Source organism: Tamandua tetradactyla, chromosome 2 (genome assembly GCF_023851605.1).
Source record: "Tamandua tetradactyla isolate mTamTet1 chromosome 2, mTamTet1.pri, whole genome shotgun sequence".
Lineage (NCBI taxonomy): Eukaryota > Metazoa > Chordata > Mammalia > Pilosa > Myrmecophagidae > Tamandua > Tamandua tetradactyla.
In genome coordinates, this window is record NC_135328.1 from 76,180,045 (window position 1) to 76,196,328 (window position 16,284).

At 37.0% G+C, this 16,284-nt stretch overlaps 1 protein-coding gene and 1 long non-coding RNA gene across 9 annotated transcripts in view; one reads left to right on the plus strand and one right to left on the minus strand.

Moving 5' to 3' along the window:
• FOCAD (focadhesin) overlaps window positions 1-16,284 on the minus strand; it is a 415,741-nt gene that overhangs the window by 257,178 nt on the left and 142,279 nt on the right. For all 5 annotated transcript variants that reach the window (XM_077148045.1, XM_077148042.1, XM_077148044.1 and 2 more), the window contains one exon: window positions 14,529-14,731. In XM_077148045.1, coding sequence (XP_077004160.1) covers window positions 14,529-14,731 — 203 coding nt within the window. The remainder of the gene's footprint in view (window positions 1-14,528; window positions 14,732-16,284) is intronic.
• The window catches only part of LOC143673494 (uncharacterized), a 58,632-nt gene continuing 44,458 nt past the window's right edge, over window positions 2,111-16,284 (plus strand). For all 4 annotated transcript variants that reach the window (XR_013170406.1, XR_013170407.1, XR_013170405.1 and 1 more), the window contains exon 1: window positions 2,111-2,228. This is a non-coding gene — a long non-coding RNA (uncharacterized LOC143673494). The remainder of the gene's footprint in view (window positions 2,229-16,284) is intronic.

The following is a 16,284-nucleotide window of genomic DNA, read 5'->3' on the forward strand; positions in this document are numbered from 1 at the left end:
CAACTCTGTAAATATAATAGAAGCCACTAAATTGTACATTTTATATGGGTATGTGAATTATATCTCAATAAAGCTGTTAAGAAAAATAATTGGGTTCCCAGCTGCATGATTCTCTTTTCTTCACTTATCTCTTTTCAGATGAGCTCAATAACCTTAAAGAATCTGGGGGAAAATAAAATAAAATGAATGAATTATAGGCAAAGAAATTAGAACGAAGCCTGGCACATATGAAGTGCTAGAAAAACACTCTGACAAACAGGTGCTTTGATCCTCATTTTACCAGGGCCCAAAAAGGTTCAGCCATTAGTTCTGAGCCATAGCACAGAAAAGAAAAATGAGGAGGAGGAAGTGGAGGAAGAAAAGATGAAGACCTACATAAACTGATTTATAAAACAATCCCTGCCATAGTTCATATGCTCAATAAATGTTAACTTTAGCTATAAGCAAAACTGAGCCAATGACAATCAACTGCAAGCATTCCTACTTTAAGAAACAAATATTCAAAATCGTTTCTGCTATTATACACTACTTCAAAGCAACTTCAGATAAAACTTATTTGGCACTGCTTTATTACCAGTACCATATTTAATTAAAACAAACAAATTAATAAACACATGGTAAATCTTATCTCAGACAAACCCTCCCTAAATCTTTTTGTTCAATTCAAATAATTTTACAGTGATGAATTTTATCTATAAATGCAGGAATTTATTCTTTATGTCTCTTCTCTTCAACTCAATAGTCCACATAGCATACCACCAAAAAAGCTTTTCTGATTCTGTCTTACTGACTGTACCAGCTATCAGTTGCAAATCCATCCCTCTTTGTGCTACTATAGTTGTACTACCTCAAATTATTTCTCCTTTGCCCCTTTGTGCAATGCTAGGCCTTGTCAATAGGGAGTGTAGGAGAGGCAGCAAGGCACAGTAGATGAGATGCTTTTCTTCAGGTTCCCATGTATTGCTTTGATTTTTCCTACAATGGCTGCCAGTGACATGCAGGAGACCCCACCAGGTACCTTCTGTGGCACAGCTTAATCATCTCCTGTTAATTAACACCATAGAGGGCAGCTTCCTAGAAACCAGCTCTAGCCTGTGGCCCCCAGCAAACATTATCATTCAGCAAGCAATACCCACAGTTTCTCCAATAAAGTCTGGATCTCAGCCTTGAATAAGGAGACACTCTTAGTTCCTTCCATAGGTACTCTCCTTCTGTGCTAGAGGCCATTCTCTACACTTGTAGCCATTCTCCACATTTACTATTCTACATGCTCTACATTTACTATTCCAATACTCCTTGGATACCTGCTTTATAGCTTTTAGTAAACTAACACCTTTTACTAGTTACTAAATCTTTCCGTTAAATTTTTTTTGTTCAAATTACCAGTGTTGTTTCTATCTCCTGACTCTGACACATACCCACATGCTTTCCTTTATCCCCCACGTTCTTTTTCTTTTATTGCAGGGGATGAGGGAGAGGACAGAGTTTTCAAGCACTTTAGAATTTACAACTAGTGCCTGATTAATTTCCTCTTGGGAAGATGCAAATAAGTGCTTTTAAACCTCACTGGAATGGCCAAATAGAAAAAGATACTGTTTCCATCCATTTAAAATAAAGGAAAAAAAAAAAAAAAAGAACAACCTCATTAAATTGTCAATCTCTGATTTTCTTCTTTTTACCGATAGCATATTTTTTTTTCTGTATTAGAGAAGCTGTAAGTTTAGAAAACAAACATACACAAAATACACGATTCCCATACACCACTTCCCCATCACCAAATTACATTAGTATGGAACATTCGTTACAACTGATGATACTATATTTTTATAATTATACTATAGTTCTATAGTCCATGGTTTATCTTAGGGTTCACTGCTTGTATAATGTAATTCAATGGATTTTTCATTTTAATTCTGTTACCATATATATGACCTAACATTTTCCCTTTAATCACATCAGATATATACTTCACTGCTGTGAACTGCATACAAAATGTTGTACTACCATCACCACCATCCATTACCAAAACATTTTCATCATTCTAAATAGGAATCTTATATATCTTCCCATTCCTTAACTCCACCTCATTCCCTGGCAACCTTTATTCTGCCTATATGAGTCTGCTTACTCTAACTGTTTCAAATTGGTGACATCATACAATATTTGCCCTTTTCTGTCTGGCTTATTTCACTCAACATGATGTTCATCCACATTGTCATATGTATCAGGTATCTTCCTTTTTAAGGCTGAAAAATATTACATTTATATAAATATAACACATTTTATTTAAAAATTCATTGATTGGTGGGCACTTGGGGACCTTCTATTTTTTTTACAAATGACCGGAGAATATAATCTATTTACATTTAAAGTTACTACTGAAAATGCAACACTTTCTTCTGCCATTTTGCTATTTAGCTTTTGTATGTCTTATATCATTTTTGTACCTCAATTCTTCTGAAATGCTTACTTTCCTATTTATTTGATTTTTCATTCTGTACCATATTGAATGCCTTCTCTTTTCTCTCTGGATATATTTGTCATCTATTTTCCTTGTGGTTACCATGGGGTTAAAATTAAACAACCTAAATATATAACAATCATATTTTGTTTGATATCAACTCAATTTCAACCATAAACATATATACTTTACTCTCTATCTCCCCAACTTTTTTTGTACTTGTTACCGCTTATATCTTTGTACATTGTATGTCTAAAACCATAGACTTATTCCTTTTTATGCATTTGCATTTTAGCACCTGTAGGAAAAAGAAGTGGAGTTATATACCAAACAATAAACAATACTGGCATTTATATTTACCCAAGTGGTTACCTTTGCCGGTCTTTACTTCTTTAGGCTGCTCTGAGCTACTTGGTAGTGTCTAAAGAATTTCCTTTAGTACTGCTTGTAGGACAGGACTAGTGGTGAAAACACCCTCAGTTTTTGTTTATCCAAGAATGTCTTAATTTGCCCCTCATTTTTTAAAGAAAGTCTCACTAGACATAAAATTCTTGGCTGACATGTTTTCTTTCAGTACTTTTTACTATTTCAACCTACTGCCTTTTTCCCTTCATGGTGTGTGATGAGGAATGAGCACTCAATCTAATTGGGACACTCTTGTATACAATGTTGCTTTACTCATGTAAATTTTAGAACTCTCTCCTTGTCTTTGCATTTGATAGTGTGATCAATAAATGACTGGGTGTATTTTTCTTCATGTTTATCCAGTTTGGTGTTCTCTAGGCTTCCTGGATGTACACAGTCAAGTCTTTTCCTAAGTTTGGGAAATTTTCTGTCATTCTTTCTTTGAATAGTCCTGCCCCTTTCTTTCTTCTTCTGGGACTCCCATAATGCATAAATACATTGGCAGGCTTGATGCTGTTCCAGAGGGATGTTGCTATCTTGCTCTTTTATTTCTTTTTTCATTCTGCTTCTCAGCCTGACTCATTTCAAGTGCCTTGTCTTCAAGTTCACTGATTCTTTCTTCTGCTAGCACCAATATGCTCTTGAGATCTTCTTGGGAATTCTTCATTTCAGATTTCATGGTCTTCAACTCCAGTAATTCTGTTTGGTTACTTTTAAAATTTCTCTTTACAAGATTCTCATATCATTCATTCATTGTCTTCTTGATATCCTTTAGTTCTTTCTCGAAATATTCCTTCATCTCCTTCAGCATTCTTAAGATTACTTTTGGATGGTGGAATAGGGTGGCTGACTTCACCCAAGGACCATGGAACAACAAGAAAAGGGTTAAAAATAATAATAATAACAATAAATACATGGGACTGCAGTTGAAGTGGAGAGACAGGGACAGAGAGAGAGGGGTGAGTCTCTTCAGTTACAAGCCGGCGGGGTGGGGGTGAGTGCATGCAGAGGAAAGCACGGGGCCCAAGGCAGAGGCACACTCCTATGCTCTGGCCTGCTACCATAGCAGGCTAGGGAAGTCTTCCCTCCAGCTCCACAGCTGGAGGTCCCATGGGAAGCCCGGAGGGCAATAGATTTGATTCCTGTGTACACAGGGATTGCTAAGCTGGTACATGGTGCCTGCTCCCCATCCCTGAGGCAGGCCACTGTGGACACCTGGTTTTGGCAGAGACCAGAGATCCTCTAACAAGGCAGGCAGGGGGACATGGAGCAGAGCCAGCTGATGAGGGAAGCTCATGGGGGCCTGTTTTTCCCCTTCACCCATGGAGGCCTGGTGATCTCAGGCACATATGGATGGACAGGTGAGCCAAGAGGGCCAGCCAAACCGTGTGCTGTCATCTTTCTTTTATTTTTGTGCCTGGGCTGGTTGTCAAACCCAGGTCCCCAAAAAGACAGGCATGCTTTCTAACACTGAACCAGCTAAGCACCCTTTTCTATCTAGTCTTAACAGATTGCAAGTATTTTTTTTTCTTTTTTTATGGTGCATGGGCTGGGAATTGAACCTGGGTCTCCCACACAACAGGTAGGCTTTCTACCACTGAATAGCCTGTGTACCCTTTCTGTCTAGTTTTTAATCAACCCTCAAGTTCTGAGGGCTGAACCACCTATGTATCTTTTCTGCCTAGCTTTTCATAGACCCCCAAGTAAAATTATTCTCCCTACATGAGATCCAGGACTTACTCTGGGGGGATCTACAGACAAACCAAGTGAAAAAGGGGAACTTCAATGCAAACCTAAGTGAATATAAGACTTTAGATGAGTAAAGGAAACCAAATTGCAAAATAACCTTACTAAGATGATCAAATGGCCCAAATACAATAGAAAATCATAAGGCACATGAAGATCCAGGCAGAAATGCCCAGCTAAACAATCAAATCAAAACACTGGAGAGGACACAGAATATTGAAAAACTACTCAATGATATTTATAAAGAAATAAAGCATATTAAGAAGGCACTAGAAGAGCATAAAGAACAATTTGAAAGATTAAGTAGAAAAATAGCAGATCTCACAGAGATGAAGGATACTGTTGACCAAATTAGAAATGAACTAGAGACACACAACAGCAAATTTGAAGAAGTCTAAGTAAAGGAAAAATAAGTGAGGTGGAAGACAGAATAATTGAACTAGAGAGTACAAAAGAACAAATGGCAAAAAAGATAGAAAAAATGGAATTAGGTCTCACGGAAATGATGTACAACAAAATCATGAAAATATAAGAATCACAGGTGTCCCAGAAGGAGAAGAGAAGAAAGGTTAGCTGAAGAGATAATCAGAGAAAACTTCCCAATCCTTATAAAAGATATAAATATGTAAATCAAAGATGCTCAAAGTCCCCCAAATACAATAAATCCAAATAGGCATACTCCATGACATATTAATCAGACTGTCAAATGTTGAAGAGAAGCAGAAAGTCCCAAAAGCAGCACAAGAAAAGCAATCTACTACATATAATGGAAAACATATAAGATTGAGTTCAGACTACCCAGGCACCATGAAAACAAGAAGGCAATGATGTGATGTATTTAAGATTCTGAGTGAGAAAAGCTTCTAACCAAGAATTCTTTATCCAGCCAATCTGTCTTTCAAAACCGAGGTAGAGATTAAATTCTTCAAAGACCAAGACTGAGAGAACCACTCAATAAGAAATCTGTACTATAAGAAATACTAAAGAGAGTTCAGTTGGCTGGAAAAAAAAGACAAGAGAAGGAGGTATGGATGAGGGCACTAAATTGAAATGTATTGGTAAGAGTAATTTAAAGGATAAAAAAAGAGATAGGGAAATAATATAGTTTTTTCTGACAAATAAAAACTAAAGGATTACATGGTAGATTCAAGAACTGCTAAAACAGTAATAACTTTAAATGTTAATGGACTAAACTCACCAACTAAAAGATACAGATTGGCAGAATGGACTAAAAAATATGATTCATCTATAGGCTATTTAGAGGAGACACACCTTAGAACCAAGGATTCAAATAAACTGAATGGAAAAAGATGTTCTATGCAAACTATAACTAAAATAAAGCAGTATTAGCTATATTAATATCAGATATACCAGACTTTAAATGTAAAGATGTCATAAGAGACAAAGAAGGACACTGCATATCAATAAAAGGGACAATTCACCAAGAAGAAATAACAATCACAAATGTTTATGCTCCCAATCAAGGAGCTCCAAAGTACATTGAGGCAAATACTTGAAAAACTGAAGGGAGTTATAGATGTTTCAACAATAATAGTGGGAGACTTCAATATACCACTCTTCTTTACTGATAGAACAACCAGACAGAGGAACAGCAAGGAAACAGAGAACTTAACGTGATAAATGATTTAGACCTGACAGAAATATATAGATCGTTACGCCACAAAAGACCTGGATAAACATTCTTCTCCAGTGCTCATGGAATGTTCTCCAGGATAGATCATATGCTGGGACACAAAACGAGTCTTTATAAATTTAACCAGATTGAAATTATCCAAATTTAGTTCTTGGACGACAACAGAATGAAGCTGGAAATTAACAACCACCAAAGAACCAGAACTTTCACAAATAAATGGAGATTAAATGACACACTCTTAAATAATCAGTGGGTCAAAGAATAAATTGCTAGAGAAATTTTTAAATATATGGAGACAAATCAAAATGAGAATACAACATATCAGAACTTAGGGGATGCAGCATAGGATATGCTGAGAGGGAAATGAATTGCCCTAAATGCATATATTAAAAAACATGAACAAGTTAAAAATCAAGGACTTTACTGCTCAGCTGAGCAGTTAATTACACAAACAACAGCAAAGTAACCCCAAAGTAAATAAATGAAGAGAAACAACAACAATTAAAACAGAAGTAAACAAACTGGAGAACAACAACAAAATTGTTTGAGAAAGTCAATAAAATCAATGGACCCCTAGTTAGGCTGACAAAGAAAAAAAGAGAGAGGATGCAAACAAAAAAATAAGAGTGGGGTCACTACCATGGATCCTGAAGGAATTTAAAAAATCATAAGAGGATACTATAAATAACTATACACCAACAAAGGAGATAACTCAAATGAAATGGACAATTTCCTAGAAACACAAAAACTAGTTACACTGACTCACTAAGCAGAGATTCTGCCTTCAATGTTATAGCTCAAGGGGTTAGAAAAGGTTTTAACAGTTTGTTTGGATGGTTAGTTGAACATGGATCAAAAGGTGGTCAACATTACCTGAGGCTAAAATGCCAGAACTGCCCTGGTATAATGTAGATGAAGGGATCCAGAGGCTTACAGAGATTGGAATATTAGAGTGAATTTATCATGCAAAGCCTGCTCTTACACCCCAGGAATGTCCAGAGGATGCACCTTTTACCAGAACAGTGAGAAATAAATTTGTGAGACTAGCACCATCATCCCTCAAGAGCTCTGTGGTTGCACTTCTCTGTAGGTCAGATATTACTGTAGGAACTGCTGTCACTGAGCTGGAATCCTTAAACACAATGGGGATGACAGGATCCCGAGTTGGCAGAAGCCAGGTGGCAGCACTTAATCACCAAAGACAGGGTAGACGTGGGTATTATAATAGACAACAAACTCAAAGGAGGCATCAAAATTATATGACACGCAGAGATTTGTGGCATTGGCTAGTAAATCATGGGGTGCCTAGAAATACAATAGAAGGGCAGCCTACTAAATTCTTATTGGAGCTGTATAAACAAAAGAGTTCTAGGTCAAGGGAACAGAAGTCTAACCTGAATTACAAAAACACAGAGTCACGGCCCCTTAACCAATTTCCAGACTTGAAACAGTTTACAGACCCTGAGCCTCTTGAATGAAGGGGAGGCCAGGTCCCTATGGGGAAGAAACCTGTTACACTGCCACAAATTTATACTGTTAACCTTCCTCTAAGTCTTCCCCAAGGAGACCGACGGCCTTTTACCAGGGTAACTGTGCATTGGGGAAAAGGAAATGATCAGATATTTTGGGGATTATTAGACACTGGTTCAGAAGTGACATTAATTCCAGGGGACCCAAAATGTGACTCTGGTCCACCAGTCAGAGTGGGAGCTTATGGAGGCCAGGTGATCAATGGAGTTTTAGCTCAGGTCCATCTCACAGTGGGTCCAGTGGGCCCCGGACCCATCCTGTAGTTATTTCCCCAGTTCCAGAATGTATAATTGGTACAGACATACTGAGCAACTGGCAGAATCCCCACATTAGCTCTCTAATTTGTGCAGTGAGGGCTATTATGGTGGGAAAGGCCAAGTGGAAGTCACTAGAACAGCCCCTACCTAGTAAAATAGTAAATCAGAAGCAATAGCAGATTCCTGGAGGGATTGCAGAGATTACTGCCACTCTTAAGGACTTGAAGGATGCAGGGATGGTGATTCCCACCATATCCCCATTCAACTCTCCTATTAGGCCTGTGCAGAAAACAGATGGGTCTTGGAGGATGACAATGGATTATCATAAGCTCAACCAGGTGGTAACTCCAATGGCAGCTGCTGTTCCAGATGTGGTATCATTGCCTGAGCAAATCAATACATCCCCTGATACCTGGTATGCAGCTATTGATCTGGCAAATGCTTTTTTCTCAATAGCTATTAGTAAGGACCACCAGAAACAGTTTGCTTTCAGCTGGCAAGGTCAGCAATATACTCTCACTGTCCTACCTCAGGGATATATCAACTCTCCAGCCCTATGTCATAATCTTGTCCACAGGAACCTCGATCATTTCTCCCTCCCACAAGACATCACACTGGTCCATTATATTGATGATATCATGTTGATTGGACCTAGTGGGCAAGAAGTAGCTACTACTCTAGACTTACTGGTAAGGCACTTGTGTGTGAGAGGATGGGAGATAAATCCAACAAAAATACATGGGTCTTTTTAAAGTTTCCTGAGCATTTTTTTTTAATAGAAATAAATGCTGGCTCTATAAAAAAAAAAAAAACATTAAATGAATTTAGCAAAATTCAAATTCACTTAATATATAATTTGAATTTTACAAAAATCAGTTTCATTTTTATGCAATAATAGAAACATTTGGAAAAATTTAAAAGCCCTTACAATAGCATTGCTTCTGATCAAGGAATACACTTCACAGCAAATGAAGTGCAGGAATGGGCACATGCTCATGGAATTCTCTGGTCTTACCACATTCCCCATCATCCAGAAGCAGCTGGATTGATAGAACGGTGGAATGGCCTTTTGAAAACTCAATTACAGTGCCAACTAGGTGGTAATACCTTGAAGGGCTGGGGTAATGTTCTCCAGGAAGCTGTATATGCTCTGAATCAGCGTCTGCTATATAGTGCTATTTCTCCCATAGCCAGGATCCAGGGGTCCAGGAACCAAAGGGTGGAAATGGGAGTGGTACCACTCACTATTATCCCTAGTGATCCACTAAGAAAATTTTTGCTTCCTGTCCCTGCAACCCTGAGCTCTGCTGGTCTACAGGTTTTAGTTCCAAAAGGGGAGTGCTTCCACCAGGAGAAACAACAAAGATTCCACTGAATTGGAATCTGAGACTGTTACCTGGTCACTCTGGGCTACTCATTACCCTGGATCAACAAGCCAAGAAGGGGACTGCATTATTGTCTGGGGTGACTGACCCTATCAGGGGAAAATAGGACTGCAACTGCACAATGGAGGTAAAGAAGAGCTTTCTTGGAATACAGGAGATCCCCTAGGGCGTCTTTTAGTACTGCCGTGCCCTGTGATGAAAATCAATGGAAACTGCAACATCCAATCCAGGCAGGACTACCAGTGGTTCTAAAACTTCAGGAATGAAGGTTTGGGACACCCCACCAGGCAAAGAAGCACGGTCAGCTGAAGTGTTTGCTGAGGGTAAAAGGAACATGGAATGGGTAGTAGAAGAAGGTAGTGATACATATGAACTACAACCATGTGATCAGTTACCAAAACGAGAGCTGTAATGCTGTTTAGTTCCTGTTATACTATTTAAGTTGTAAGAGAGCAAGTTTAAGAATGAATATTACCTAAGGACTTGCACCCTATTCTGGAGAGAGTTAATGTGTTTGCAGTTATATGCAGGAAAGAAAAAAAAGTGTGTTTTAATGGTTTTTATTTAGAAATTAGGTACGGTTTAAGGTGATATATATAGCTGCCAAGTTGACAAGGGGTGGACTGTCTTGGTCAGGTTCATGTGTCAACTTGGCCAAGTGGTGGTACCTGTTTGTCTGGTTGGGCAAGTGCTGGCCTGTCTTTTGCAATGAGGACATTTCATAGAATTAAATCATGATCAGGTCAGCTGTATCCACAGCTGATTCCATTTGTAATCAGCCAAAGGGAGTGTCTTCGCAATAAGTGATGTTCAATCCAATCACTGGAAGCCTTTTAAGGAGGATTCAGAAGAGAAAGGTTTTCTTCCTGCTTCAGCTGGTGAGCCTCTCCTGTGGAGTTCATCCAGACCCTCCATCAGGATCGTTGGCTTCACAGCCTGCCCTGCAGATTTTGGACTCTGTGTTCCTGCGGTCACATAAGACACTTTTATAAATTTTATATTTGCAAGTGTTCTCTGTTGATTCCGTTTCCCTAGAGACCCTAACTAATACAGAACTCAACATCACTCTAATACCAAAACAGAATAAAGATGTTACAAGAAAGGAAAACTACAGACCAATCTCCCTAATGAACACAGATGTAAAAATTCTCAACAAAACACTAGCAAAGCAAAACCAATGACATATTAAAAGAATTATACATCATGATTAAGTGGGGTTTGTACAAGGAATGCAACAGTGGTTCAACATAAGAAAATCCATCAATGTAATACAGCACATTAACAAACTGAAAGGGAAAAATCACATGATCATATCAATTAATGCTGAAAAAGCATTTGAAAAAATTCAGCATCCTTTTCTAATAAGAGGTAGAAATTGAAGGAAACTTCCTCAATATCATAAAAGGCCTATATGAAAAACTCATAGCTAGCATCATACTTAATGGTGAGAGATTGAAAGCATTCTCCCTAAGATCGAGAAAAAGACAAGGATGTCCATTGTCACTACTATTATTCAACACTGTACTAGAAGTCCTAGGTAGAGTGATTAGGCAGGAAAAAGAAATAAAAGGCATCCAAATAGGAAAAGAAGAAGTAAAACTTTCATTATTTGTAGTCAACATGATATTATACTTGGAAAACCCTGAGAAATCTACAACAAAGCTCTCTAAACGAATAAATTCAGCAAAGTGGTAGGATACCATATTAGTGTACAAAAATCACTGGTAATGACCTCAAGAGACAATAAAGGAAAAAATTTCATTCCAAATAGCAACCAAAAGAATTAAATAGTAGTTAAAAGCTTAACTAGGAATGTCAAAGACCTATACACAGAAAACTATAAGACATTGCTAAAAGAAATCAAAGACCAAAACAGATGGAAAGACATTCTATGCTCATAGATAGGAAGATTAAACATCATTAAGATGTCAATTTTATCTAAATTGATCTACAGATTCAAAGCAATTCCAATCAAAATTCTAACAACCTACTTTGAAGACTTGGAAAAGCTAGTTATCAAATTTGGAAGGGAAAGAGATCTCGAATAGCTAGAGATATCCTAAAAAAGAAGTGCGAAGTGGGAAGACTAACACTTCCTAACTTTAAAGCTTACACTACAGTAGTATATAAATTTTGACCAAAGGAAATCGAATCAAGAGTGTGAAGGTAGGCCACCAAATCTATGGTCAAATTGATCTGCATAAGGCCCCCACCGAACTGGGACAGAATAGCCTTTTCAATAAAAGGGTATGGAACTGGATATCAATAGCCAAAAGAATGAAAGAAGATCCCTACCTTACATCCTAAACAAATATTAATTCAAAACAGATCAAAGACCTAAGTATAAGAGTCAGTATGATAAAACTCCTAGAAGAAAATACAGGGAAACATCTTCAAGACCTAGTAATAAAAGGTACTGTCTTTATACCCAAACCACAAGCAATGAAAGAAAAAATAGATAGATGGGAACTCCTTAATATCAAGTTTCTGTGTCTCAAAAGACTTTGTCTGAAAGGTGAAGACGCAGCCAACTCAATGGGAGAAAATATTTAGAAATTACATATCGGATAAAAGCTTAATATCCTATGTACATAAAGAAATTATACAACTCAACAACAAAAGAACAAACAAAACAATTACAAAATGGCTAAAGGATACGAATAGACACTTTTCCAAAGAGCAAATACTAATGGTTAAGATCATTTCCTTAAAGGCTTTGTTCAGTATTGTCCACATTGTGGTCTTCTTCACTGCTTTTTTCTGGATTTTTTATCCTTTTCTCTTATGTGGGACATCATTTCCTGGTTCTTTGTTTGTCTTGTACTCTTCTGTTGCACATTATATATTTTAATATTTTAAAATGTTTATTCTGGAATTTATTCCCTGAGATGTCTGTCTCTTAATTCTGTAACCAAGTGGTGATAAACAGTTTCTTGAGCTTCAGCCCTCCTATCAGGAAAGTCTGCCCAAGGCAATTGCCATGTACAGGGTTTTCCCTGTCTTGCTAGGCCTGTATCTTGGCCTAGGCTTTTGCTTGTTAGCTGTTCCGGAGTTCTCCTGTTCACAAGAGTTTGATTGTCCCCTTTGTTTCCCAGGAGACAGACCTCCCTCTCCTGAGTATATGTGGAAAATAGGATAATATTCATTTTGACAACTGGATAAAGTGTTTCTAAGTCTTCCAACTATGATCAGCTGAGAAAAATAAAGCATAAACAATAAGGGTGGAAAATACAAGAAAATCAACAATTGTAGGAATTTAAATACTAAAGTGCTTAGGAGAAAAAGCCAAAACATGAACAGGGCCAAGATTCTTTCTCTCAGTGAGCTTATAGCATAACTGGAGGAGTAAACATGTAAAGCCCTAGATTAAGGGACAACTAAGTTGAACAATGCAAAAAGTGCTGGAAACACAAAAGAGAGAAAAAAAAATATCTAAGTTGGAGAAGCTGAGAACATTTGGCTAGGTCCTGAAGTATGACCAGGCCAGGCAGAAGAGATGAAAAAGCAAATTATGTGCAAAAGTAAAGCTTCAGGAAGAGTTATGGAGGGTTTGGGGCATGTTAAATTCATAAGCGTTTTTAGAGTATAAGGTTCAAACAGCTGGAAAAAAAAAAAAAAAGCCAAAGGTAAAATGTGAAAATGCGGCTTAACATTTTAAAAAGGGTGATCATATATCTTCTCAAATAAAATCTCAAAAATCAGGAGACCATCCCAAGGATGATGTTTTTAGCCCTAACAGTATTCCTTTCTCCTACTTGACCTGCTGCTAAATAGAAAATTCAGCTAGTAGTACGGAAGAATAAGATTCCCAAACCCCTGGGCTATTTAGTAAGCTGAGTGACTATATATCAGAGTTAGAGTGAGCCTCAGTAAATATTACTCGGGATTTAAAGGAACAGAACCCTCAGATGTAGTACATCCTGCCCTGTCACATCCTTCTCCCACCCCCAACCTCCCATCTCCCAGGAGCCAGTCATTGATATATATGAGCAAATCAAGAGCTCAAGAAAGAAGTTTAAAAAAAATAGTTAGAATTTTTTGGCCATATTTTGTACTTCTATTAGGCCTAATGTGAGAACTTCTCTCTCTTGAGGTAAATCAATTATCTGTGTCACGTTTCAAAATTTTAAACAATTAGGATTTAGGAAGATGTAGTATACAAACAATTTGCCTATAATTATAGGCTAGGTTCTGCTGCAGGCTCAAACAAGGAATAATAATGACTGTATTTCTGCTGTTATAACAATAAGGATAGTCAATTAAACATAGCTCTGCTTTTGTAAATGTGGCAACAGCAGTAACTCGATGCTTTACCAGTTTTATCTAAGTTAATCCTTAGTCAATCCCCATAAGAGTAGGAGCTAAGAACTAATAATACTACATTTTACCAAGGACAAAACTCAAATACCGAAAGAGAAAAAGTGTGGCAAATAAAGGCCTAGAATCAAGTCACTAAGCAGAGACTGGCAATACTTTTACATTATTGTAACATGATGGATGGGACTGAAAAAGCAAAATGGGGCATGCCTAGAAGGCAGGAAGAGGAATGGAGTATGAGAGGCCTGCTATCTTCCAAACGAAGGCAGCAGGCAGCAGAGTAGGGGCATATACAGGAGAGATCAACTTTGAAATGTGCCTTTTTCAAAGTTGAAGTCTCAGTTCTTACAGATTCTAGAAATTTCAGGCATTCAAGGAGCATTTCCCAGCCTGGACTGTCCCAGATCAACATGCTGCACTTAACAGTACAATGAGAAAAAAAGGATTCCATGCTCAAATATTAGAGAAGCACTAGGTTAAATACGATTCATTTTCTATTGTATAGAACTTCTCAGGACCTCTGACTATTAATGTGCACTGGAATGCCAAAGAGGAAAAAAGAATGTGCAAATTTACAACACTTATTTCAAAACCTTCCCCTCTCCAGTCCAGAAGAATATTCTAACATCTCATAGATCGATGCATGGCAGAATGGCAAAAAAAATCAATAATAGAGTTTAAATCCAAACAGATACTTCATCAGGGGTGGGACTATCCGCAGAGACGTAAATCCCAAATTAACAGTTTAATAGAAACAAGGATGAACTCATTACCTCTTGGTTGTCATCTCTGTAGCACTCTTGCTGTACTATTTGCAAAAGATTTAAAGCCAATTGCTGCCTAGAGGGACCTTCTTCATCCATGGATATACAGTCTTCCAAGGCAGTAGAAGACAGTATCTGCAGAATTGGCATAACTAGCAGCAGGGATGACTTTGGGATTTTCTGACCCTCAGCAAAAGAGAGGAGCTTCAAAGCTATTCATCAAAACAACAAGGAAAAAAAAAAACAAGGATTCAAGTGTTTCAAAATCAATACCACAGTCAAACAAAATGTCATTATATTTAAGACTGATAAGACAAAGATTTTTTTGCACCTTTACAACTGGATCAGATATGTAACTAAGATGATAAATCTTAACCTCTTAAAAGTAAAAGGGGCATAAAAATTAACTCTAAAACAAGCTGTTAATACATATAACACTGTTAAGAATCTTAGGAAAATAGATATATATCAAAAAGTATAAATCAACTTAACTCATTTTTAAGTCAATTTTTTTAGTACTACTGAACTTTCATCTTTTACATCTTGTCGGATCCCACCACTACCCTCAGCAAACAGAGGCAAGAGGCCACAAAGTAGCCAGCAGACCATTGCTCGATCACTGGAAAACAAGACCAGTGTCCATTCTTCCCTTCAAGTGCAGCTGAGAATTTTATTATTTTATTTCATGCTTAAGCAAATAGCAAGGTGAAGTAGGGCTATTCTTCAGCTGTAATTGTTAAGAAGCAGATCCAGAAAGTCTCAAATTCCTGACCCAGCATAACAATCAACCTGTTTTTAACAAATGATTTCTTTTTCTTTTTTAATTTGGAAATTCAACTTTCTATTAAGATACATAAACACAAATACACAACAACTTTATCTCCCCTAAACTACTAACAGAATGAAATAATGGCATAAATATAGTTTTTCATGGTACAGTTTTTCATGGAACTGTAACTTACTGGAAGACATCTTTCATAGGCTTCAGAGCTAAATTATCAAGGTAATCAACTTGACTTCCCCAGTATCACCAGAACAATTCTACTAAACTTAAACCATGCAGAAAAACTGCCAGGATTTTATTTCATTTGGCAGTCAAACCTTAATATGGTATGAAGTACAAACACCTGTTACTCTAAAACAACTAATTTACACTGTTCATCTAAATATTGGTTTAAATTTATAATTGTCTCTGAATATCAAAATTCTTTACCTTTAACAAAGTAAGAAAAGCATATGGTATACGTACTTCTATATCCTATATTATAAATCTTACCAGCTATTTATAATCAAGGTTAGTGTTAATGATTAAGAAGTATAATACTTTTATTTTATTTAAAATTATCAATATTCTCTTGATTATCCAATTTCTTTCAACATCCTTTCTCAGTGTAATAAACAACAGTTTTTTCTTACTTTTCAAAACAACACACTGGCTCAATAGTTTTTTCAACACACTTTATATGCTAGTTAATTTCAAATCACAAACACTAGTTTACAAAAGAAAGAGAAATAAAAGTATCTGAGAGTCTGTTCCTAGGTCATCCTTCTATTATACATTAGCTACATAAAAGGAGTACAGCTTTAGAACTAAAAATATGATTTTTCTGGCTTTGAAATCATTTTTTGTCAAAGAAACAAAATAACATCCATTTAAATGAAATGTCCAGAAAAGGCTGATCAATAGAGACAGAAAGTAGATTATTGTTTGGGGTTGGGAGGGGAAATTGGTATAGGGACGTTTTGGGTGGTGATGGAAATGACC